At 39.2% G+C, this 23,156-nt stretch overlaps 2 protein-coding genes across 7 annotated transcripts in view; both read left to right on the top strand.

Moving 5' to 3' along the window:
* Positions 1 to 17,114, top strand: part of prom1 (prominin 1) — a 133,749-nt gene extending 116,635 nt beyond the window's left edge. For 2 of the 6 annotated variants that reach the window (XM_016993315.2, XM_016993316.2), the window contains 9 exons: positions 1,155 to 1,208; positions 1,908 to 1,988; positions 2,106 to 2,174; positions 2,421 to 2,513; positions 4,270 to 4,385; positions 5,770 to 5,793; positions 6,226 to 6,294; positions 15,064 to 15,103; positions 15,377 to 17,114. In XM_016993315.2, coding sequence (XP_016848804.2) covers positions 1,155 to 1,208; positions 1,908 to 1,988; positions 2,106 to 2,174; positions 2,421 to 2,513; positions 4,270 to 4,385; positions 5,770 to 5,793; positions 6,226 to 6,294; positions 15,064 to 15,082 — 525 coding nt within the window. In that variant the 3' untranslated portion in view covers positions 15,083 to 15,103; positions 15,377 to 17,114. Of the gene's footprint in view, positions 1 to 1,154; positions 1,209 to 1,907; positions 1,989 to 2,105; positions 2,175 to 2,420; positions 2,514 to 4,269; positions 4,386 to 5,769; positions 5,914 to 6,225; positions 6,299 to 15,063; positions 15,104 to 15,376 lie in introns of those variants that run through there. The other 4 variants (XM_062982185.1, XM_062982184.1, XM_062982182.1 and 1 more) reach the window with 3 other exon arrangements.
* A 140-nt stretch (positions 17,115 to 17,254) lies between these two features.
* On the top strand, positions 17,255 to 22,520 carry fgfbp2 (fibroblast growth factor binding protein 2). Its single transcript, XM_008109786.3, has 2 exons — positions 17,255 to 21,199; positions 22,267 to 22,520. The coding sequence occupies exon 1, from the start codon at positions 20,524 to 20,526 to the stop codon at positions 21,187 to 21,189; it is 666 nt and encodes a 221-aa protein (XP_008107993.1). The 5' UTR covers positions 17,255 to 20,523; the 3' UTR covers positions 21,190 to 21,199; positions 22,267 to 22,520.
* The last annotated feature ends 636 nt before the right edge of the window (positions 22,521 to 23,156 follow it).

Raw genomic sequence — 23,156 nt, 5'->3', positions numbered from 1 at the left:
CGAGTCCCCTCCGGGGGAGATGGTGGCGGGATACAAATAAACTTATTATTATTATTATTATTATTATTATTATTATTATTATTAATTCCCCCCTTCCTCTCTTTGTTCCTAATATGGTGTACAATTTAAGCACATGTCCTTAGGTCCTGTCCCCCCCCCCTCTGTCCCCCCATTGTCATCCTATGATGTATAGAAGGAATGGAAAACTCCTAGAGATGGAATTGCTTTTTAAAGTTTTAAAAATGCATTGGGAAATCCTGATGTGGGGAGATGCTGAACTGACAAGAATATTTCCAGTTTGGAATTTATTTTGTGCAAAATTCACACTTAGTTTTGTGCAGAAAATAGTATAGCATGCTGTTTATTGTGCAGAAAAAGCTACTGCCTATGCAGAAAAGTGCAAATTTTGGGCAGAATAAGTCTACAACATTTGTCTGTGAAAAAAATAGATGTTTCTACACAAACATAATTTCTGCACAGAAAAAATACCAACGTGAATTCTGTATTAGAGACAAACTTGAGCTTTCTCACAGTGGGGAGAAAATGTTTAAATTTTCTCATCACTTCCATTGAAAACAAAATTAGCAAAGGCTTTCTTATAACATGTAGTTTAGCCCTATAACCTGGATGTAACCTGGTTTGATCACAGTGTCATTAGTGATACCGAGGTGCCTTTTCATGGAGGTGCCTTTATGTAAAGAATGTATGTGTTGCATATATTTGTTCTACCAAAAGACACCTGTCAGCAGTGCAAATTGATGCAATTATGAGACCATCTAGATCTGTGTAATTTATATGGTGGGATATAGACAAGATAGAATGAATTCTCATTTTTTGACACTTGTGTTTTCTGCTCAATGGATTTAGGGATCACATTTATTTATTTACTATATTTATACCCCACCCACTCTCACACCAAAGGGAACTCAGAGCAGCTTACATTGAAGCTTGAAAACCTTACTTACTTACTTGAAAACCTAGGAAAATATCTCCACCTTATCTACATCAAAGGAATCTCTGTGTTCTGATTTCCACAGTTCTTATGACAGACTTATCTCTTTTAGGCTGTGCATACTTCAAGTTACTAAGTATATTGAATATGATCTAAGAAATGCACATGATATAATTTCTTTGTTCTATATGTTTTTAATCAGAGCACTTTAAACCAGAGCATAAGGTTACTCCAAAAACTCTCATCAGAACTTTCGGTAAGGGTTTGTTTTTGTTTTTTTGCTGTTGTTACAGAGTCTTCAAAATTAAACTTGTTTCATCCCTTTTACCTCATTAAACATTACGCTGTTGGGATCTGTACATGATGGGGAAATCCAAGAGTTGGTTCTTTTTATTAAAAAAAATAATAATTTCAAATTGTGTTATTGATTGTACCCCATGATTGAGCCTACATATGTTTTTAAATAATTAATAATGAATCAAGTAAGGTAGATTATAAGACTCTTTTGTTAGATTGTAAATAGCTAGTTGTAAAATAGCTTTTTCATAATATGTTGAATTTCCATAGGTATTTTTGTAATATTCACACAAATATAGAAACATGTGACCCTAAAAGACTTAGCAAGTTTTATTTACTGTAACCTTTCAAGGAATATTGCCAACCATCATGGAATCTTAGTGTCCACCTATCATATGCAAAATATAAAGCATTGGACTTTCATTTGCACCAAAATATACTTTCTTCTTGTTGCAACAGAATAATATGGCCACTCAATGGAAGGTCTTGTTGTTGCTTTGTACTTTCAAGTTCTTCCTTACTCATGGCAACACTGTGGTACCCATATCAGCTTTGTGTTTAGATTCAACCCCATGAGTAGCAGTAATAGTAACTAGCAGATTGAACTAGCATAATACACTTACATCTTGTTGACAGCAACCTCCTTCTCTTTTTCCAGGGAAAGGTGAAAAATGTGATTGGAGCAGTTGATTCTGCTCAACATATTATAAACAATAATGCTTCATCAGTTATTGTTCAGGTAAATTTCTTTTTTGTTTTGAAAAGGTTTTTAATTTTTAAGCCAGTTTTTTATTTAATCCATTATTCCTGACACTGTTATATGTACCTTCATTCCTTGTTTCTTCCCCACCTTCAGGAAACAAAGAAGTACATGAATACTATAATAGGTTACTTTCAGCAATATGCAGAATGGGTGAAGGAATCGGTAAGACAGTTATTTCAAAATCACATAATATTGTAGCATTAATGTACCTGGAGTTTTACAGAAGTGGAAAGGTAGAAATGATAGAATCTATTATCAATTCCCTTTCTAAACAAGATTTAGTCAGATTGAATAATATGAAAATTATATTAGTATTTCTAACATTATAACTTAACATGGACAGCTTTTAATTTGAAAAACTCAGTATCAAATGTTCAGTTCTATCATTTTGTTCTTGATTTGTTCTAGATTACCATGGAAGTGGCGACATGTAAGCCCATTGCCAATGTGATCGATACAGCCGTAGATATATTTTTGTGCAGCTATATAACAGATTCTTTGGTAAGGAATTTTTGTATTATAATAAGCTCAGGCATTAGGGAGAAGTGCTCTAAACATCTAATTTAGGGTCTCTGAGTGTATCTACACTGTAGAATAAATGCAGTTTGACACCACTTTAAATGCTCTATCGTAATGCTGTGGAATCATGAGACTGCAATTTTACAAGGTCGTTAACATTCTCCCATAAAGAATGCTGGTGCCTCACCAAACAATAACTCCCAGGATCCCTTATCCAAATACCAACCAAGGCAGAATTTAATTGGTTTCCAAAATCAGATAAGATATAGTGCATTTTAGACTATTTATAAATTCAGATATATATATTTACTGAAGAATGGCAATACATACAGAGGTGTTTTGTAATGGCAACATCTCCCACAGTGTATAATTTCTGTACACTGAAATTTTATATTTACATGAAAAAAACACTAGCAAAACACCTGAATATGATCCTATTGCATTTACTACAGGCATTTCTGGCCATTAACTGAAAGAACCACAGAATACGCTTTTCACCAGAATCAGAATATCTTAGTAAATCAAGTTTTATTGCAACCAAAATGTAAAGCCAGCTTTTTTAAGAGCTGAATCTAATCGGGCTAATCTGTGCAATCATTCAATTATTCATTCTTGTTTAAATACCCAAAAAATACCACTAACATATGAAGAGGCCACTCCATTGCAAGCAAAAATAAAGCTGCTTCTGTTCAGCTCTGCTGCTGGAGGAAAGCCTGGCTCGCCTATTAATCTCCTGAGGCATACACATTCCTTTCCAGTTTGCTTTAGGATGGTTGAGGTGAGGCCCTGTTATTGAATGAGTTTTTCACAGTCGTCTCACTTAATGAATTAAATGTTCTGTCCAAAGTCCAAGGTTGAGAGCACACTCCTCACCATGTTTAGCTTGGCTGAGACTTAGATTTTGCTTCAGGTACTTATATTATGGTGTTATGAGATAGTTCCCTAGTCAATGTATTTTCTGTAAAAGCCAAAAAATTACTAGCAGGGTGATTTATCATGGCATCCTTGTTCCTCTTACTATTTCACAATGCAGTGACATCTCTCTACATACAGAATGTTTGTATCATTCAAAATCCACCAAGTTGCATGTAGAACATCTGCCATGTGTGATAGCCTATCAAGTGGTTAAAAAGTCCCTTGTTTTTATAGTCTTTCAAGCACAGCAAAAAAGTTGACATCCAGTAACTCTCAAAACACCAGACAGGCCACATTCACTTTGAATTTCAAATCATGAGGTTCAGCATAAGGGAAGTTTGTGCACAGCATGGCAGGCTTAGAGCTGCATTGTAAAATAAATTGTCCATCAGTTCTTGAAATAAAATAAAATTAATGAAATAAATGAATTAGCACAAACTGCCCACATTCTGTTGATGTTAAGGGCATGCGCAGAACATATTCGTATCCTCTTCTTCAAACAGATCTTCCATTTACTTCTGCATCCAGAATCTGGAGCTAATAAAGAAGGATAATTGTGCCTTCTGGTTAAGCAGAATCTTAAACCAGATGAAATTGGCCTCCCAGTCTGAATGAACGTTAATAGTGGTTAACAGGTAGCAGCAGGTTGTAGGGAATGTAGGAATGAAATTCAGGATGCAGGAGAGTAGAGGAAGGAAGAACATTTCTCCAAGAGTGTCTCCTAGTTCTTCAACTGCACTTAAAAAAAGCCAGCACTATTTAATCATATTTTCTATTTCTAATGAATTGGAAATGCATTTAACTATGTTTTCCTTTTTTCTAGAATGCCTTCTGGTTTGGTTTAGGGGGCTGTTCACTATTTCTAATCCCTGCCATCATTTGTGCTGTAAAACTAGCCAAATTCTATCGTAGGATGGATACAGAAGATGTATATGATGAGTAAGTAAGCCAAGTAATATTGTAAATGGCATGTTTGAAATGGATTTCAGTGGAATGTTTTGCATGAAATAATTATTTTGAAGCTACATAAAAATATTTACGAGTTTTGTGGCATAAATCAATTATTCTTTCATCAAGAGTAGACCTATATCCACAGAACTTGCACATATATTGAGTTATCAAGCTTTTGTTGGTTCACACTAATTGGAACTAACAATTGGATACACACCTATCTATTTAAACATTAATAGCTGTTTCCAGATCATCATGAGGGTTGTAGTTTGTTGAAAATGATGAGAAATTGGAGATCTCTCTCTCATACAGCATATAACAATCCCTAGAGCAGTTGTTCCCAACCTTTGTTCCTCCAGCTCCCACAATTCCTAACAGCTGGTAAACTGGCTGGTCTTTCTGGGAGTTGAAGTCCAAAACAACTGGAAGACCAAAGGTTGGGAACCACTGCCCTAGAGCATGCTAAAAAATCAAAGGGATACAGGTTGTTGTTGTTTTTAGAAAAAGGTTTTACATAGCTATAGTAGATCTCCCTAGTTCCCAGTGTCAGTTATGGCAAATACAGGTAGAAATACAGATTTATTTATGACAAAACTTTGGAAGAGTAATGTAAAGTATATTTGCAATATGCAATCCTCAATGAAAAGGGGTTTCTACATAGATCTCAATATGTTATGAGAGGTGGCATATTTTTCAGTGATCTTTTGCAAAACTCCAGTTGTGCAAAAACTGTAGTTTCCCTGCCAAATAAAATATGTTTGCACAACAAAATATTTCAGCAGAATGCAATGGGTGCTTTTAAAATTGTATTTTTACTGCCTAAAAGTGTTTTGCACAAAAAAAAGCTTCAAAAAAGCTTCAAAATATGAAATATATTAAAATATGTTGCAAAAAATATCTGAATTATTGTACTATTGTTTTGTGTGAAAATGAATTATGTGAAGATTTATGATTAAATACGATATGGGATATTATTATATGGTGAATATATGATGCAAACTATGCTGTGCTTGCTTTTAGATTTTCCTTGCAAGAACTCTTTGCTTTTGTCTTATATAATTCTCCTGCGCTTCCTAACTGCTCTTTTATTCTTCTGTTCTTCCAATTGCAGTTCCTCTGTCTCAGGGACTTGGCATTTCACTTTATGATAGCTGTTTTTACTTATTTTTCATTTGTCTTCACTTTTTTTTCTTTTAGTCACCATTTTCCTGTACATCTGTCCAGTGCTTTTTCCTAATTTCATATGTATTTATGTGGACCATGTTTACATTATACTTTTACTAAACCTGGTAAATACTGTAAAGCCAAATAATCTCATATGCAGTTTCATTTTAACACACAAGATAACTACTTCCTTTTTATATTTTTTTAGTGTTGAATCTATGCCCATGAAAAAGTAAGAGAATTTAATTGCTATTTTGGCTTGTAATAAAAGAGGGATTTTTGATTTTTTTTTAATGTAGATTTTTTAATTGATAAACACTGCATATTTGCAATCACATTTCTTTTGTACATTTTTGGCATATTGCTCTGTGTTGTTTACATAAATATCATATATAATTACATGCAGAGCTTGTTGGAATGAATGTTCTATGGAATTAATACGTTATGTACATTAGTTAATGGACAGTCTTGTTTCAGAGTGTGCTGGGTTGTTTACACTCCCTTTATATACTGAACTATTTCAGTTATCTTTACATTCTTTTTTATTGGTTGTTGGCATTTAAAATAAACACATTTTTAATTATCATCTTTGTAAACCATGGTTTGTAACTAGTTGCATTCATCATTAACCCAGTCCTTTCTTGGTATATTTATTTTATTACAGTTTGGAAAATGGTAATAATGGTTATCATAAAGAGCATTTATATGGTATACACAATCCAATTATGACAAGGTAAACCAAGTTTGAAACTTTATAAACGTTCTTAATACATTTCTCATTAGTATTTCTCCTTTTTTGCATGTTTTAAAGTCAAATTCTTTTGTTCTTGCATGACTTCACGTGGCTGACTCTATATTTTTTATTTTTTAATGTATGCTATGTATAGCGAGAAATAACAGAACTGGAATTGCATAGGTTTTTCTCATTAACACTACAACTGTTTTGTCCAGACTGTTTAAAGAAATATAATTATATCTGGAAACTAAACAACATATCACAACTAATATTATATTTATACCTCCAGCTCTTTTAATTTAGAAGTGAACTACTATAGGTTGAACCAGAATTAACCTCCTGTGAAATAAGTATTCAGTCATTGTAAAGTCTGTTCACATCACCCTAGATCAGTGGTTCTCAACTTGTGGGTCCCCAAGTGTTTTGGCCTACAACTCCCAGAAATCCCAGCCAGTTTACCAGCTGTTAGGATTTCTGGGAGTTGAAGGCCAAAGAATCTGGGGACCCACAGGTTGAGAACCATTGTCCTAGATCAGGGGTCCTCAAACTTTTAAAGCAGAGGGCCGGTCCACAATCCTTCAGACTGATGAGGGGCCGAATTATGTGTTATGATGTGTTGTTCTTTTATATTCTGTTCTATTGTATTGTTTTGGGCATGGCCCCATGTAAACCGCCCCGAGTCCCCATTGGGGAGATAGTGGCGGGGTATAAATAAAGTTTTATTATAATAATAATTATTATTATTATCATTTGGAAAAAAAAACGAACAAATTCCTATGCACACTGCACATGTCTTATTTGTAGTGCAAAACAACAACAACAATGAAAGAACAATACAATACTTAAAAATGAAAACAACTGTAACCAGCATAAACCTATCAGGATTTCAATGGGAAGTGTGGTCCTGCTTCTGGCCAATGAGATAGTCAAGTGAATTAGGATTGTTGTTGTTGTGTGACTTCAAGTCATTTCAGATTTTGGCCGAGCCTAAGTCTAAAATTATTTATTTATTCATTTACTACATTTATTTATTACATTTATATCCCGCCCTTCTCACCCTGAAGGGGACTCAGAGCAGCTGTATGTACATACAATATATTATATTATTAGCATAGCACAATATTAGCATTATATATTACTATATTGAACTATACCACTATACTGTAATATTATATGTAATATATAACATATAATTCATATTATATGGTATTATTAATAATATGATATTGTATAACATTATAAGATTATTATCAATATTATATGTATATAGAATATATTATTAAAACTGATATAAAAATATTATATTATAAAACTGAGGGCGGGGGCCAGGTAAATGACCTTGGAGGGCCGCATCCGGCCCCCGGGCCTTAGTTTGGGGACCCCTGTCCTAGATGCTCAAATTAGTCCTAATTAGCCATGGATAAATATCATCAATGCTTTACAAATAGCTGAAGAATTTACTGAGCATATACTTAAAACCCAGAGAAGATGGAGTGCAAACCTCTGGATGGCCCCAGCCAACAGTTTCATGTAGTTGTTGAAATGTATGAGACACAAGATGAAACCTTCTGGTATCCCACAAGTCATAGGTATGCCACAGGATAGAACATGTCCCCAAGCACCATTCTTCTGCTTCTGGCCTTCCAGGTAGGAATCCAATTATTTAATTGTGGTAATATATGCACCCGTCTCAACCACACTGACCAAAAGGATATCCCACTCAGTGATATTTCAAAATCATAGAGAACCCAGTGCAATCATTAGGTGTCAGGACCCAGGCTGCAGAGCACCAATAACCTTACACAGAGGCCAGTCTCTATCTAATATCTTTATTAAAGAAATATATAAAATCAATAAAAACAAGTGAAGAATATAGTTCAGAAGCAGACCTTTCAGATAAGGTCAATTATAGTCCAGAAATGTATTGTCCAATATGAGATATTAGAGTTCAAAGTTTTAATCCACTTGACCGAAACACACACTTTGCCAAGCAATAGTGTGGGGAAAACAACAGAGTCTTTAAAGTCCAATGAAGCTTGACAACAAGGCTGGAAATAAACTTGATTCTTGACTTGATCCAAGACTTAAAACGAGGCAAACATGAAACATGAAACAAAGTCCGTGGCAAAACATGAGACAAGGCAAGGCTTGAAACTTGATCCGGGAACCAAGGAACTGGGATTACGAAGTCCACACACGATCTCTCTCCTCAAGCTGATCAATTGACTCCGCAAAGTTCCCCTTGCGACAAACACCTATATTGGGTCTCGTTTTTCCTGCCAACAGAACTCTTTCCCTAGAGAACGAGAAGCGAAACCCAACTCTGTCCAGATGCATGACTCCTTAGAATTTCCCAAGGGAAGCAGACCTAATCAGCCATTTGTTTGGCAGCGATTCTCAGGCTTCTGCGATTAGCCTCCCTGACTCCCCTATCCTTAGTATAATTGTGCCTCCGGGAAAACGGGGGGGAGTTCTGCCCAAGGCCTGTTTGGCTGAATTCTTGAGGGCAAACGTCAACATCCTGCAGGTGGAGAGGCTCCGGCTCTGGCTGAACCGGCGAAAATCCCATGTTTTCCTCTTCGTCTGCCACAATAGTACTAGGAACAGGACTACAAGGCCCATGAGTCATCACACTATCCCCGCCCTCAAGGCCCCCCTCAATCAGGGCCCCTCTCCGAGAGTCGCGGGGCCGCGGCTTGGTAGGGTAGGCCTGATGGAAGCGGCGGACTAAGTCGGGGGCATGGACTGTGGAAGCGTCTTCCCAAGAGCGTTCTTCGGGGCCAAAACCTACCCAGTCAATGAGATACTGAAGGCGGCGGCGATGGAAGCGAGAATCCAAAATGTCCTGAACCTTGAATTCCTCCTCCCCGTCCACCAAAACAGGGGCGGGGGCCGGCTGGCTCGCATCGGGGCGTACACCATCCGCCAGAAGGAGCAGGGAACGATGGAACACCGGATGAATGCGCATGGAGCGCGGAAGTTGGAGTTTGAAAGTCACAGGGTTAAGTTGCGCCACCACTGGGTAGGGACCAATGAAACGGGCATCTAACTTCTGGCAGGGACGGTGGGAGGGCAAAAAGCGAGTGGACAACAGAACCCGATCTCCTACCTTGATCTCGGGGCCCGGCTGGCGACGACCGTCAGCGTGGCGTTTATAGTCCTCCTTGGCTTGATCCAGTTGCTGGTGCAAGAGTTCTTGTACTGCTGTGAGTTCCTGCAGCCAGTCCTCCGCTGCAGGGACTTCTGAGGTTTCAATGACAGAAGGAAAGAAACGTGGATGGAAACCATAGTTTGCAAAGAACGGGGTTTCTTTAGTTGAAGCCTGGACACCATTGTTGTAAGCAAATTCTGAGAGAGGTAATAGGGAAGCCCAATTGTCCTGTTGGTAGTTTACATAACAGCGAAGGTATTGTTCCAAAGTGGCATTGGTGCGCTCAGTTTGCCCATCCGTTTGGGGATGGTGAGCAGAAGATAAACGAGAGTCTATGCCCAATAGTTTTTGTAGTGCTTTCCAGAAACGAGAGGTGAATTGAGATCCACGGTCAGTGACTAAACTCTTGGGCAATCCATGTAGTCGGAAAACATGTTGAAGGAATAAATCTGCAGTCTCTTTGGCCGTGGGGAGACCATCGCAGGGGATGAAATGGGCCAGCTTGGTAAAAAGGTCCACCACTACTAGAATCGTGGTGAATCCAAGGGAGGGTGGTAAGTCAGTGATAAAATCCGCGGAAATTATCTCCCATGGGCGAGAAGGAGTGGGAAGGGGATGCAGTAGCCCTGACGGCTTCTCCCTTCGTGTCTTGGAACGCTGACATACAGGACAGGTATTGACATATTTCTCCACATCCTTGCGGATCTTGGGCCACCAGAAATCTCGTAGGATCAAGTGCATGGTTTTAAATAGCCCAAAGTGTCCTGCTGGCTTGCTGTCATGACACAGATGAAGTGCTTTTTCTCTGCCGGGACCTGGAGGGATGTAAACATGATTCCTGTAGCATAGTAGCCCATCCATAAGTGAGAAAGGGAAACGTAGTCCTTGGCAAATCTGTTCTTGAGCCCAGGCATCTGCCTGTTGACTGGCTCTAATTTCTTGAGTGCAAAGGGATTCTGGGTTAGAGGGAGTCGGTTCAATTGGAGTGGATTTGGTGTTTCCCACTGTGAGCGTGGCAAAGTTTTCGGGTTGCAGCAATCGAGATTCTGAGGTCTCTCTGCGTCCTGCAGCATACTCTGGTTTCTGTGATAGAGCATCTGCTTGTTTGGTTTGCGCCGGGGTCACATAATGGATCTGGAAGTCAAAACGTTCAAAGAACAAAGCCCAGCGCTGCTGCGTTTGATTTAACTTTCGTGCGGTCCTTAGGTGCTCTAAATTTCGATGATCAGTATGAACTTCAATGGGAAATTTGGCCCCTTCCAACCAATGTCTCCAATTTTCAAAAGCTGCCTTTATGGCCAAAAGTTCTTTCTCCCAAATAGTGTAATTTCTCTCTGGGGCTGTTAGTTGACGGGAGTAATAGGCGCAAGGATGAAGATGTTCTCCCACTGGTTGCATGAGTACAGCCCCAATTGCCACATCAGAGGCGTCAGCCTGCACAACAAAAGGGGTTTTAGGATCAGGATGCTGTAGAATTGGCTGGGTCGTGAATAGCTGCTTTAGCTGGTGGAACCCTTTCTCTGCTTGCTCCGTCCAGCGGAAAGGCTGTTTCCCTCGGATGCAGCTGGTGATTGGGTCAGACCAGCGAGCGAAGTCTGGGATGAATTTGCGGTAGTAGTTTGCAAACCCCAAGAAGCGCTGTACTTCCTTCTTGTTGGTTGGCGCCCGCCATTCCAATACTGCTGAAACCTTTGCCGGGTCCATGGAGAGCCCTAGTGGCGAGACGCGGTATCCCAGGAAGTCTACCTCTTGCAGATCAAAGGCGCATTTCTCTAACTTGGCATATAGTCCATGATCCCGCAATCGTTGTAGCACCATTCTGACGTGTTGCTCGTGTTCCCTTATCCACATTCTGGTGGGTTCAGTCCATTGGCTTACTGGACCTGTCTTTAGGGGTCGGCCATCTATGGCCTGCACCACTCGGGCATTCTTGAAATCATGATATTGTAATCCCAGAGAGTCGGCATACTCTCTATCGATGAAATTGTTTGTTGCCCCTGAGTCTATCATGGCATGGATCATGACGGGTCCCTTTTTCACTGACCACAGTGTGACCACCAGGAGAAATAGGACCCTGGTTTGCGGCTCTTGAGTGGGGTTTTTGACCGGGTTGGCGAGCCTCTCTACGCCCGGTCGCTGGCTTCCCCTGCCGGCTTTGCTCCAGCCGCCTCGGCCGCCTCCGGCTCCATGGAGGACGCCGCCGCCAGGCGGGCGGCGGGCTTCCTTTTGGCTGGACATTCTCTGGCGAAGTGGCCCCCATTCCCGCAGTACCAACACAGATTCAGACGTTGGCGGCGGGCCTTTTCGGCAACATCTAGTCTGGGGCGCACATTGCCCAACTGCATCGGCTCCTCCTCGCCTCCCATGGGGTTTGGGGCTGGCGGTGGGGATCTCCATACTGGACGTGACTGAACACTGGCAGTAGCGGGGGTTTTCACTCCGGCTCTTCCACTCTGGCCTCGGAGCCACTGTTTTTTGTTGGCTATTAGGGCTTCGGCTCGTAGACACTGGTTGATGAGTCTCTCAAGAGTCCCTGGAGGATCCACCTTAGAGATCTCTTCCTGCATCTCGATGTTGAGGCCCTCGCGAAACTGTCCTCTAAGAGCTATATCGTTCCAGCCGGTGCTCTGAGCCAGCACCCGGAACTCGGCTATGTACCGGGACAACGGCCTGTCCTCTTGAAAGAGACGCCGGAGTTTATGGCCAGCCGCCTCCTCGTCGTCCTCGATCCCCCAGGTCCTTCTAAGGTTGTTCAAGAAATTTTGCGCAGAGCTTAGATGCGTGGAACCCGCATCAAATAGCGCCGTCGCCCAATTGGCCGCAGGCCCATCTAGGAGACTATAGATCCATGCCACTTTGACATCTTCTTGGGGAAACTCGGCTTGGCGGGCTTCTATGTACACCTGGCACTGGCGACAAAAAACATGAACCTTGGAGGCTTCTCCAGAAAACTTGGTTGGTAGCGCTAGGGCAGGGAGACGGACTCCGCGTTCCTTCAAGCCCCGTATTTCTCCCTCCTGCGTTCGGAGAGTGTCTCGGATTCTATTGAATTCATCTTGGGAAATGGTGTAACTGGGCGGTTGAGCCTCCGCTCCGGTTCCTGTAGACATTCTGGCCTTAGGTTGTTTGGTGCTTAAGGTGGCGGAGTCAAACTGTCAGGACCCAGGCTGCAGAGCACCAATAACCTTACACAGAGGCCAGTCTCTATCTAATATCTTTATTAAAGAAATATATAAAATCAATAAAAACAAGTGAAGAATATAGTTCAGAAGCAGACCTTTCAGATAAGGTCAATTATAGTCCAGAAATGTATTGTCCAATATGAGATATTAGAGTTCAAAGTTTTAATCCACTTGACCGAAACACACACTTTGCCAAGCAATCGTGTGGGGAAAACAACAGAGTCTTTAAAGTCCAATGAAGCTTGACAACAAGGCTGGAAATAAACTTGATTCTTGACTTGATCCAAGACTTAAAACGAGGCAAACATGAAACATGAAACAAAGTCCGTGGCAAAACGTGAGACAAGGCAAGGCTTGAAACTTGATCCGGGAACCAAGGAACTGGGATTACGAAGTCCACACACGATCTCTCTCCTCAAGCTGATCAATTGACTACGCAAAGTTCCCCTTGCGACAAACACCTATATTGGGTCTCGTTTTTCCGCCAACAGAACTCTTTCCCTAGAGAACGAGAAGCGAAACCCAACTCTGTCCAGATGCATGACTCCTTAGAATTTCCCAAGGGAAGCAGACCTAATCAGCCATTTATTTGGCAGCGATTCTCAGGCTTCTGCGATTAGCCTCCCTGACTCCCCTATCCTTAGTATAATTGTGCCTCCGGGAAAACGGGGGGGAGTTCTGCCCAAGGCCTGTTTGGCTGAATTCTTGAGGGCAAACGTCAACATCCTGCAGGTGGAGAGGCTCCGGCTCTGGCTGAACCGGCGAAAATCCCATGTTTTCCTCTTCGTCTGCCACAATAGTACTAGGAACAGGACTACAAGGCCCATGAGTCATCACATTAGGGTAGCATTATTATTCAGGAGCCAGTTAACCAAGTCAGTTTCTAATTCAAAACCAGAAATAAAATCAATTCCAATTGATCAAAAATGCAGAAAACCATGGAGTTTTTAGCGGTCAGTTGTTATATAGCAGATTATGTCCTACAAATATTTTGAACAAAGATTTGTTTCCTATATTTTCCTAATCAGTCTTCATTTTGAAGATAGCAGAAGTTAACATTCTGTAATATTTTGCTGCCAAGATGGTGCTGTCTAAACACATGTGAGAATGAGAGATACTACTTCCCATTACCTTGTTCCTCCCTTGAGTGGGTATAAGGTGCTGTTACAGGGTAGTAAAGCCAGGGGAGAGACACCATCGACAGTGTGCTGGTTTCCATCCATTATTGGTAACGTGCAGTATCCTTAATACATTCATTTGACTATGGAAAATGTTCTCTATCACTTTTTAAAACTTTCTCTGAGAATCCTTGGAAAAACTTTGGGTTTTCCCAGGAGATCTCCCAAATACAAAAGATACTCTTCCTAGCCCATCCTGCACTATTTCATTTCTCAAAAAAAAAAAAAATATGAAGAGTATGTGTAGTGGAAATCCATCATGACGAAAGCTCACTATGGAACCAGGATAGGAGGCTGTTAAGATATCTCCTACACTCAGTTGGGTACATTTTGAAAAATGTTTCTTATGTTATGCTTTCTTTATTTCTGTTATTTCTCTCCCCCCCCCCCAGCCCCAAATCTTTTGATCCAAATGAATGATTGTCTCCTGAACTAGCCTTTTCTACCATCAGTTTTCCCATTCTTTCACAAGTGTAAGTTTGCTGAAGGTGGGGAAGATGCTAGCAAAGTAGGATTTGGAATTAATCTTAGTTCAAAAGGCCTTAGGCCAGTTTGTAAAGAGACATGGTTCTGAATTGCATAAAATTTGAGCTGGCTACCCATTCCAAAATTCTGTGTTGCTAGTGTTTGACACTTCTCGTACAAAATGTTGATGCTCTTGAGAAATAAGATAAAATAATAATAAATAGAACATATTTAAAGTATGGAAATTAACTCCAAACACTTTGTAAAAGTTTTTTTAAAACTGACAAGTAAGCACTTTATCATTTTCTTTCTCTAAATTAAGCACTTTCTTTTTATAATTGTGGTACCTGAGACAGAGTTTGAAAAAGCTATGCTCCTTAATGTGGCAGCTTAGTAGTTTCCATTCAGTTCCTCCTTAGTGACGCCCTCCCTAGCCTTTTTTAGTTTTCCATTCTTCTCTACTCCTTTTAGTATTTTCAAAGAGGCTCTGTATTTTTATTCCGAAAGAAGAGAATCATGTTTCAATTTTTTATCCGTTTTCCTGATGCAGGAACATATGATAGTTACTGTGGAAGATAAATTACTTGGTTATGTTTATATGTAGTTCTAATAAAACTGCATAATGTACTATACAAAACACTTTGAAATACAAGGAACAATTATCAAGTGTTCTCACACTGGCATTAGTTTTCAATTTAGTGACTATGTTACACTGAAGAATGTTTTGCTAGATGCAAACAGACCATTCCCCTGCAAGAAATGAGTATGATTTCTATGTTCTGTCTTGTAGCTCTGTGGAACAGTGGTAGCACATACTGGAAATGTCAAGGGTAAGTCACATGGTTTGATGATAAATGTTGGCCATTTAAGCTCAGTTGAATTAAGAAATATAGTTCCAAATGAAGGCAACCAGTCTTAAATTGTTCCTCCATCCCTGAGCTATCTTGCCGTAAGCCTGTCAATGCCCTCTTTCTTGTGCTGACTTATCTTATTTCTCAGCTTTGTTCATTATGATACAAACATTTATTGTTTTATTTTAGTTTCTTTGTAATGTGGTCTTTATGGAAATTATCCTTAATTTTATTCTGTGTCTTCATTTTCAGCTCGTGGAAAGAGTAATTCAGATTCTCCTCTGGGAAAACACCATCTTTCCAATCAATGTTGAACTCTGAATATTCATTCTTCTTGTGTAGGGCCTGCACAGTGAATTATTCTTGATTATTTGCTATTTTGTACCACTGAAATCTGAAATTAGTGGTTTCTATTCTTGCTTTACCATACCATTTTTCAGTTGAGATTTCTGTCTCATATGTTCATAATAATTTGAGTAAACAGGGCTGTCTGGGTTTTCTGTTAACTATTTTGTGTGTTTTGTTTCAGATTAATTGCCCATATATAATTACTGAGTTTTTCTTATAATGCCCAGATTTGTTAATACAATACGTAAAATGTGTTTACATGAAGAATACATTCTCTTTGCAGACACTTTTGTATCTGTGTTTTTTACAGCTGTCTTACAGCAGATTTTTAATACTATTTGTTATATACTTCACAAACAACCTACTCAGCATGATCAATGTTCCTTTGGTGCTGTTGGATGCCCACCACTGGCTGGTTTGTTCTTTAAAAAAGGAAACCAGTCTTTCTTATTTTCAGAAAATTTAATGTCATTGAATGGTTGTTAATTTTTTCTGAGTGATTATTTAATATGCCATGTCACTAAGACCAAAAGTGTATTTTTCTTCTATCAGTTAGCATTAAACATTCCGACCTAATGTGAAAATGAAAGATAATTTTTAAAATGTCTTCCTTAGAATCTGAATAAATATAGCATGTCAGGTCAAAAGGACCTATTCAGGATATCAGCAAATAGTATACTATGTGTAATGAATGAAAGACAACACATTAATTGCTATCTCTTGATCATACATGCCTAGTTATGTACATATTCCTATGTACATCATTTGCATGTGTACGAGAAGCATTGGCTTGGGGTGCATGTAGTGAGATGCAGGTATATCAGTTTACCTCATCTTGGATATCAGGTGGAAAAGAAACATTATTCCATGCCCACTTAGTTTATTAAGTTTGGCAAAGATGTGAGACTAGGCGAGATTAACTAACACCGTTCATCTGTCATAGCCTCTTTATATATTACTTGTAATCCAAATTTTGGAAAAAGAACTGCCTATATTTTGTGAAATGTTAAAGAAGACTATAGAACTATTTAGAGAACTGTTGCATTCCATTTTCCTTGAAATTGGGTGTAAGAGTTGTGAACAGAATTAATTTATTTGACTAATTTGGAAAGGATGCTCAATGCGTTTTTTAAAAATAAAATGCAATGTCTTCTCAATGCTTTGACATTGTATTTCTTGAAATTGCGAATCAAGACTATTAAGACTACTGTTTTTTGGCTCCTTGACTGTAAGGAAGCTCCTTTAATAGAATTTTGTTCAATAATCTTTCCTGATTTTAATTACATAATGTTTACACATCAGTTGTCCATTCCAAACATTTGCAGCAACATTAATTTGTACCATTCTTCATTCAGTGGAAGTACTTTTTTCTCATTGTGGGGAAAATGCCACCTATGCAGCAGCTCTCAAATTCAACAGAAGCTGGCGTTACATGAGATAGAATAAGGATTTATCACTAATAGGGAAAAGTGATTATTCCTACTATCCAATGTGCAGAATACTTGTGTGTGTGTGTGTGTGCGTGCGTGTGCGCGTGAGAAAGAAAAAGAGAGAGAGATTCAAAATTGTAGATTTTAATAACTTCCTATTTCAAACTTGGCAATGTCCTGAAATCATTCAAATAAAGTGAAATATTGATAAATGTTGGTGTAGGCTTTGAATTGAAGATGCTATTACATTTTGGTTAAAACTTTGGTCCAGGACCCAAGCAGTATGGATTTCTTCTTATTTAAATATTTAGATTGACTTGATTTTGGGTTAGAGTTAAATCAAGCTGATTTTGTTAAGGCCATGACAAAAAGGCACAACATGCACAGAACTGTACCCCCAGAGCAAACAAGAAACAGAAGACACCAAACAGAGTTCATCATCATGCTCAAGTATATATCTGAAAGATATATAGATATATAAAGAAAGATATATATCTGAGAGAAAAATCAGTATTGTATCCACATTCTGCAGTGATCATGTTTAATGAGTTATGTATGAGTGGCTTTGTATATGTGATACAACTTTTCCAACTTTTCATAAGCTGATCTTAAATTTCCACAGAGTTTAAAAAGCATAATGTTCATAGAGGTATCAATTGACCAAACACAATTGTAAGCTGATTTTCCCCCTTCTGGCTCTGTTTGGGGCATGACTTTGCCCTGGATTTAACAGAGGGGATACAACTTCAAAATGTACCTCTGCCTTCTATAACATGGTACCCTCCAGATGTTTTGAATCACAACTTCCTACAAAGTACACCAATATGCGTAGTAGCTGGTGATGGTATGAGTTGTACTATGAAACCTTGAAGACACTAGATTTGAAGAACCCAGCTGGCGTTTTCTCATTATGCAGAGTGTGAAAGGAATTATACTCCTTCTAAAATGACTATGTGTACTATAACGTGTGCATGTGTGTATGACAGCCACACATACATGTATGAACAGCCAGATAATAAATCCTAAGTCATGTAAACTGCTACATTTTGTTACAAACATATACCCCTTCAAAAAAATAACAGCCCTGCATTTGAATTCAAATGCAATATTTTAATGAAGACAGAAGGGGACTCACATAACAGTAGTGAATGCCAGGGAAAAGAAACATACACACTAAGATCCTTATTTTGAAAATGTGATACAAGACCTGGATTTTTTAATGGGAGAAGGGTTGTAGAATGAAAAAAAAAATAGATTGCATAAGCCACCTAAGACCAATACATCAAATAGCAGTCCACCTCCTGCACTTTTCACTGTGTTTCCCTAAATACTGGAAAAGACCAATAGAAAATAATGATTCTGATATGTAACGCAAATTGCCACTCCTCGTGAAACACTGCTTGAAGGGAGCCTTTATAAAGTAATTCCCTGATTAGAAACACACTAGGGCAAACCATCATCAAATCTATAGCCCCTTATTTTTCCCTCTCCACCCCCAGCTGGTGCTTTCTCGTTATAAACTGACAGTGACATAAACTGACATTTTAAACTGACAGTGTTCATGTATCCTGATCTACTTCAGAGAAAACACAATTTTGCTGCTAAAATTCCAAATATAATAATAATAAATAATACAGAGTCGCAGGGTTGTTGTATGTCTTTCAGGCTGTGTGGCCATGTTCCAGAAGTATTCTCTCCTGACGTTTTGCCCACATCTATGGCAGGCATCCTCAGAGGTTGTGAGGCATGGATAAACTAGGCAAGGAAAGGATATCTGTGGAGAGTCCAGGGTGTGGTAAGAGTCCTTTGTCACTGTCTTTGTCTTGCCACACCCTGGACTTTCCACAGATATATTCTTTTTCCCTTTCCTTGCCTAGTGTCAAGTGAAGTAATACAGCAGGAGGGTGTAGATATGCTGGCCACCCAGGCATGCAGCTTTGAACAGCTGAGGTATTGCCATGACATTATGCCTGGGGCTGTGCCATCTTGCCCATAACAATGGGTCAGAACCCAGTCTTCAGGGCCTGTATTATGGTGCCAGAAATCTGGGTTGTTGACGTTCCAAACTGATAAGACACCTGCTACGCCTGACCCTGAAAGGAAACGGCTACAGAATTTGGCGGGGGGATTTCGCGGGGTTTTTATCTGGCGGGAATTGTGTCTTTGAATAGGGGAGAGGGTATATAAGGGAGCGCGAACTGACGCCTGGCACGCCTGTCAATATTTCCTGTAGTAAAAGTTTCCAGTGATCACAGAGCAAGTCTCGTGTCTTCATTTGGGAGCGGCTATAGTGAGCTGACACAACGAGTCTCCTTTGTGGAGAGAAAAGCAGGGTATACTAGACATAACAACAACAATGGTCAGTAGCAGCTATTCCTTGTCACAGGATGCCATGAGAACAAGATTCCAAGGATCAGATGCTATGTTTCACCAAGATGGGACCACAATTCTTTTCATCTGTTTTGTAGAAATCTTGGGACAAAACCTGAGGGCCATAATAACAACCTTGCTGTGCCCTGATTGCATCCATCTTTGACATCTGTAACATCCAACTTGATGCAAATGTGAGAGATTTTGTTTGCAAAACAGTAAGCTTCTACCACTTCAGCCCCTATTAAAAAGAACTCTGGAGGTAAAATGGTGGCAGAAAAGTGTTTTTTAATTTGTTGATATTTTCAGCAAAATGTCAAAGACTTATGTTAATTTGATCAGGGATTTTTAGGCACCAACATCGACTGTATATTTTAGTCCTATCGCTCAAGTTTTGAATCCTAGGTAATCTGTAGATATCATATCTGAGCAGAGAGATTTAAACCTTATGGATCATAACTATTCCTCAAACCCATCTTTTAGATTAAGTATTCAATGTCCTCGCAGACTTACTGAGAATTTTAGGACCTTGCTTTTATTTCAGCCAGGTTCCTGTTATATCAAAGCGGAGCCTGTATCTCCGCTACTTTTTTTGTGAGTTTAACTTCACCTTTTTGTTACTTCAACATAGTCAGAGAAGATATAGTAAGAACCCTGTATCCATGGAGAATATGTTCCAAGATACACAAACCCATTGATACCTGAAATTGGATAATAGTGAACCCTATATTTTGACTATACTTGGGTTGGAAGCATATCACATAATCGCACTGGATGATCTAGAGAAGTCCACAAATACTTTGGGAAGAGGGAAAATATTTTGGAGGATATGGGTAAGTGAAACTGTGGGTATCAAATCTGTGGTTTAGGGAGTCATACTGTACTATATATGACAATTGGAAAACAGAAGTGCTAAAAACTCCACTATATAAGATAAGTGGAAAATGGAAGTATACATATTTGGCAGAAATAGTTCTTTCAGTTGTTCAACTGTTATGCTGTGTGAGGGCAGCAAGATTTGTCTTGTTTCCTTCTTGAATGTTCGGGCTGTTTGGCATTCCATTCAGCTATAAATTATGACCTTATGTATACACCAAGGGAATGTATTTAAAAGGAGGCTTAAGTGGGAACCTCACATGCACAACCCAACCTAGAAGAGAGACCTCTTTGTATGTCAGTTCAGTTACAGAAACCCAGTTTGGTTGCTTCTCATTTGTGAACAGGACTCCAAGGCTTTGATTGTGTTTCACTATGAAGAGGACTATCATCCTTTTAATCTTTTTAATCAGTTTTATGGAAACCTTCGCACTAAACCCAAAGGCAAAGAAAAGAAGCAGTGGCAAAGAGATTCATTTTCAGACCAAAGTTAAACATGCCTGCATAATGAGTATGATTGGAAATGGTGAGACAAAGCTAAGAATAGAGTGTAACAATCAAGGCAAGACATACTGGTGTGAATATACAGGAAAACCATCCCTTTGTCCTTCTTTTAACAACAACCCAATGACTTACTGGAATCAGATTGCCATGAATCTAAAGAAACGGAACAATGCCTGCTACTCTAATCTGGTTCTGAAGCCTACAATGTGTCAGAGGGTTTCTTCCGAAACTCACATGAGGCAGGTGAGTTCCAGCATAAGGACAAAGTCAACTCCTATCCAACAAGCAGATGCTGTTAACTATGGAAAGATGGCCCAGAAACCTCTTTCTGCAAAGCACATTGAAGAAAGCCAAGCAGGGAAAGGTTCCATTAAGAAATTGGGGAAACCAAAACCATCTCCTATCCCTGTGGTGAAACCTACCCAACAAGGTCAAGTACCTGGAAATGAATCTGAAGCCATGAAGTTAGCACAGAAGCATTGTTGGGAATCCATGCACAACATCTGTTCCTACATCATCGGCATTTTTAAAGGCTGAGGAAGAAAAGGTAAACCTTTTCCTTTTTATACTACAGCTCTAGCAGGAGTAATTTGAGCTCTCATCTTCAAAGTATGTAGCATTTGAACAAGGTTGCAGCTTTCCTTGTTAACATAAGCAACTACAACTGTTGTTGCACGTAATACTAATAGAGTAATATAGTTAGTGGTCCTGTTTTTTAAGAAGTAGTTACAGTACCAAAAGAGGTTTACATTTTGGGGAGGATTTGGATCATGGGCTGGTTTTAACAGACTGTCACTACAAGAATTACTGCTTTGAAGGTCTGTTCAGGACAAAGGTGAGCTTTTTCATATTTAAAACTAGCATTCTAGAACATGAAATGAGCATCAAAAGTGAGTATGTGAGTAGTGAGGGAACACTGTATATAGGTTTCCACATTCTTGGAAATTTAGAGAAACACAAACATGAGGAAACCTATATACAGTGTTCCCTCACTACTTCGCAGTTCTCTTTTTGTGGATTTGCTGTTTCACAGTTTTTCAATAAACTCTAAAAGACTATTATAAATCATAAAAAATTACAATTTACAGCCTAAGGAAGGGAGGAAGGAGAAGCCAAAGGGAGAAAAGAGGAGCCCAAGCGGCAATGGGAGGAGGAGGCGGCGATTTATCAACACACGATTGGTTGATAAAGCCTTAAAATAGTGTATAACTACTAAAATAATGTATAAATATTAAAATAAATATAGCGTCCCTACTTTGCGAATTTTCACTTATTGCGGGTGGTCCTGGAACCTAACCCCAGCGATAAATGAGGGAAAACTGTACTACTTAGAATAAAATTGTATTGTTTCGGAACTACATTTAGTTAAATGATGGTGTGCTTATACTGAATTAACAACAACAACAACAACAACAACAACAACAACAAAACTTTATTTATATGCTGCCACCATCTCCCAGAGGGACTCGGGGCAGCTCACAGAACACTCAAGGTGCGACATGCAAAATACAACAAGTGCAAAACAACACATAGACAATAAACAGTCAAGTCTTGCCAAGACTTGTTTTAAGAAGGCAGGTTTGTAAATTTATTTCTTGATTTCTTGTTTTGCAGGGCAAAAGTCGTGTGCTTGGAGAGTTTCCACAAGTGTACATTTTCATCTGGGTTTATGTATCCTCCTTGCAACTGCTTTATATTTTTAAACAATAACCCAAAACATTTCCAATCCTTGAACCAGCATAAAAAGTAGTCTACATATGTTGTAGAATTATATGCCAGTCTAACTACAGTGTACTTACATATTAATTGTTTACTGAAACACAGAGTTATTGCTTGTTTGTACATTGAATTAAAAATTATGAAATATGCATTTGTCTTTCCTAAAACTATATGTAATGGACTAATCAAATTCACTTTTCAGAAGGATCTATTAACAGACGTAGTAAGCAATATCTGAAACATAGCTTGTAATGAGCTGCAAAGAGATAGATTGAAGGGCTTTTAAAAAGTGGACATACTTTAAGGTTCTGCTTCAACCAGGCTGATAATACTGCAGCTGAAGCACATAAATCACTGAAGCAAGGAACTGTATGTGTATTAATGGGAGTATCAGTTATGCAGCTTCTTTCTGTGCTGCACAGGTTGTGTGAAATTCCCATAGGCAGAGCTCACACCATGGCTGCCCCCAATGTAACCATTGTTCTTTGGAAGCTGACCTTGAACTGTGAAAGAGCATCACCCAATATGTGATAAATGGGAATCTTGCCTATAGTAGGCTCTTGGAAGGAATACTCGCAGGACAGAAGAAGACCAAATACCACTTTTCAAATGTTCTTGGACTATGAAATTTCTAGGATTCCTCACCAGAGGCTAAATTGTGGGGGCTGACAGGATTTGCAGAACAACACCTAGCACATGACTTCTTAAACTATTTCCACACACAACCCCTTTTTGCCTGAGAAATTTTTATGTGATCCCAATTATGCTGCTGGTGCTGCTGCTCA

This window comes from Anolis carolinensis, chromosome 5, assembly GCF_035594765.1.
Source record: "Anolis carolinensis isolate JA03-04 chromosome 5, rAnoCar3.1.pri, whole genome shotgun sequence".
In the NCBI taxonomy this organism is placed as follows: domain Eukaryota; kingdom Metazoa; phylum Chordata; class Lepidosauria; order Squamata; family Dactyloidae; genus Anolis; species Anolis carolinensis.
Note: the sequence above shows the minus strand (reverse complement) of the source record. Positions and strands in the feature narration are given on the sequence as shown.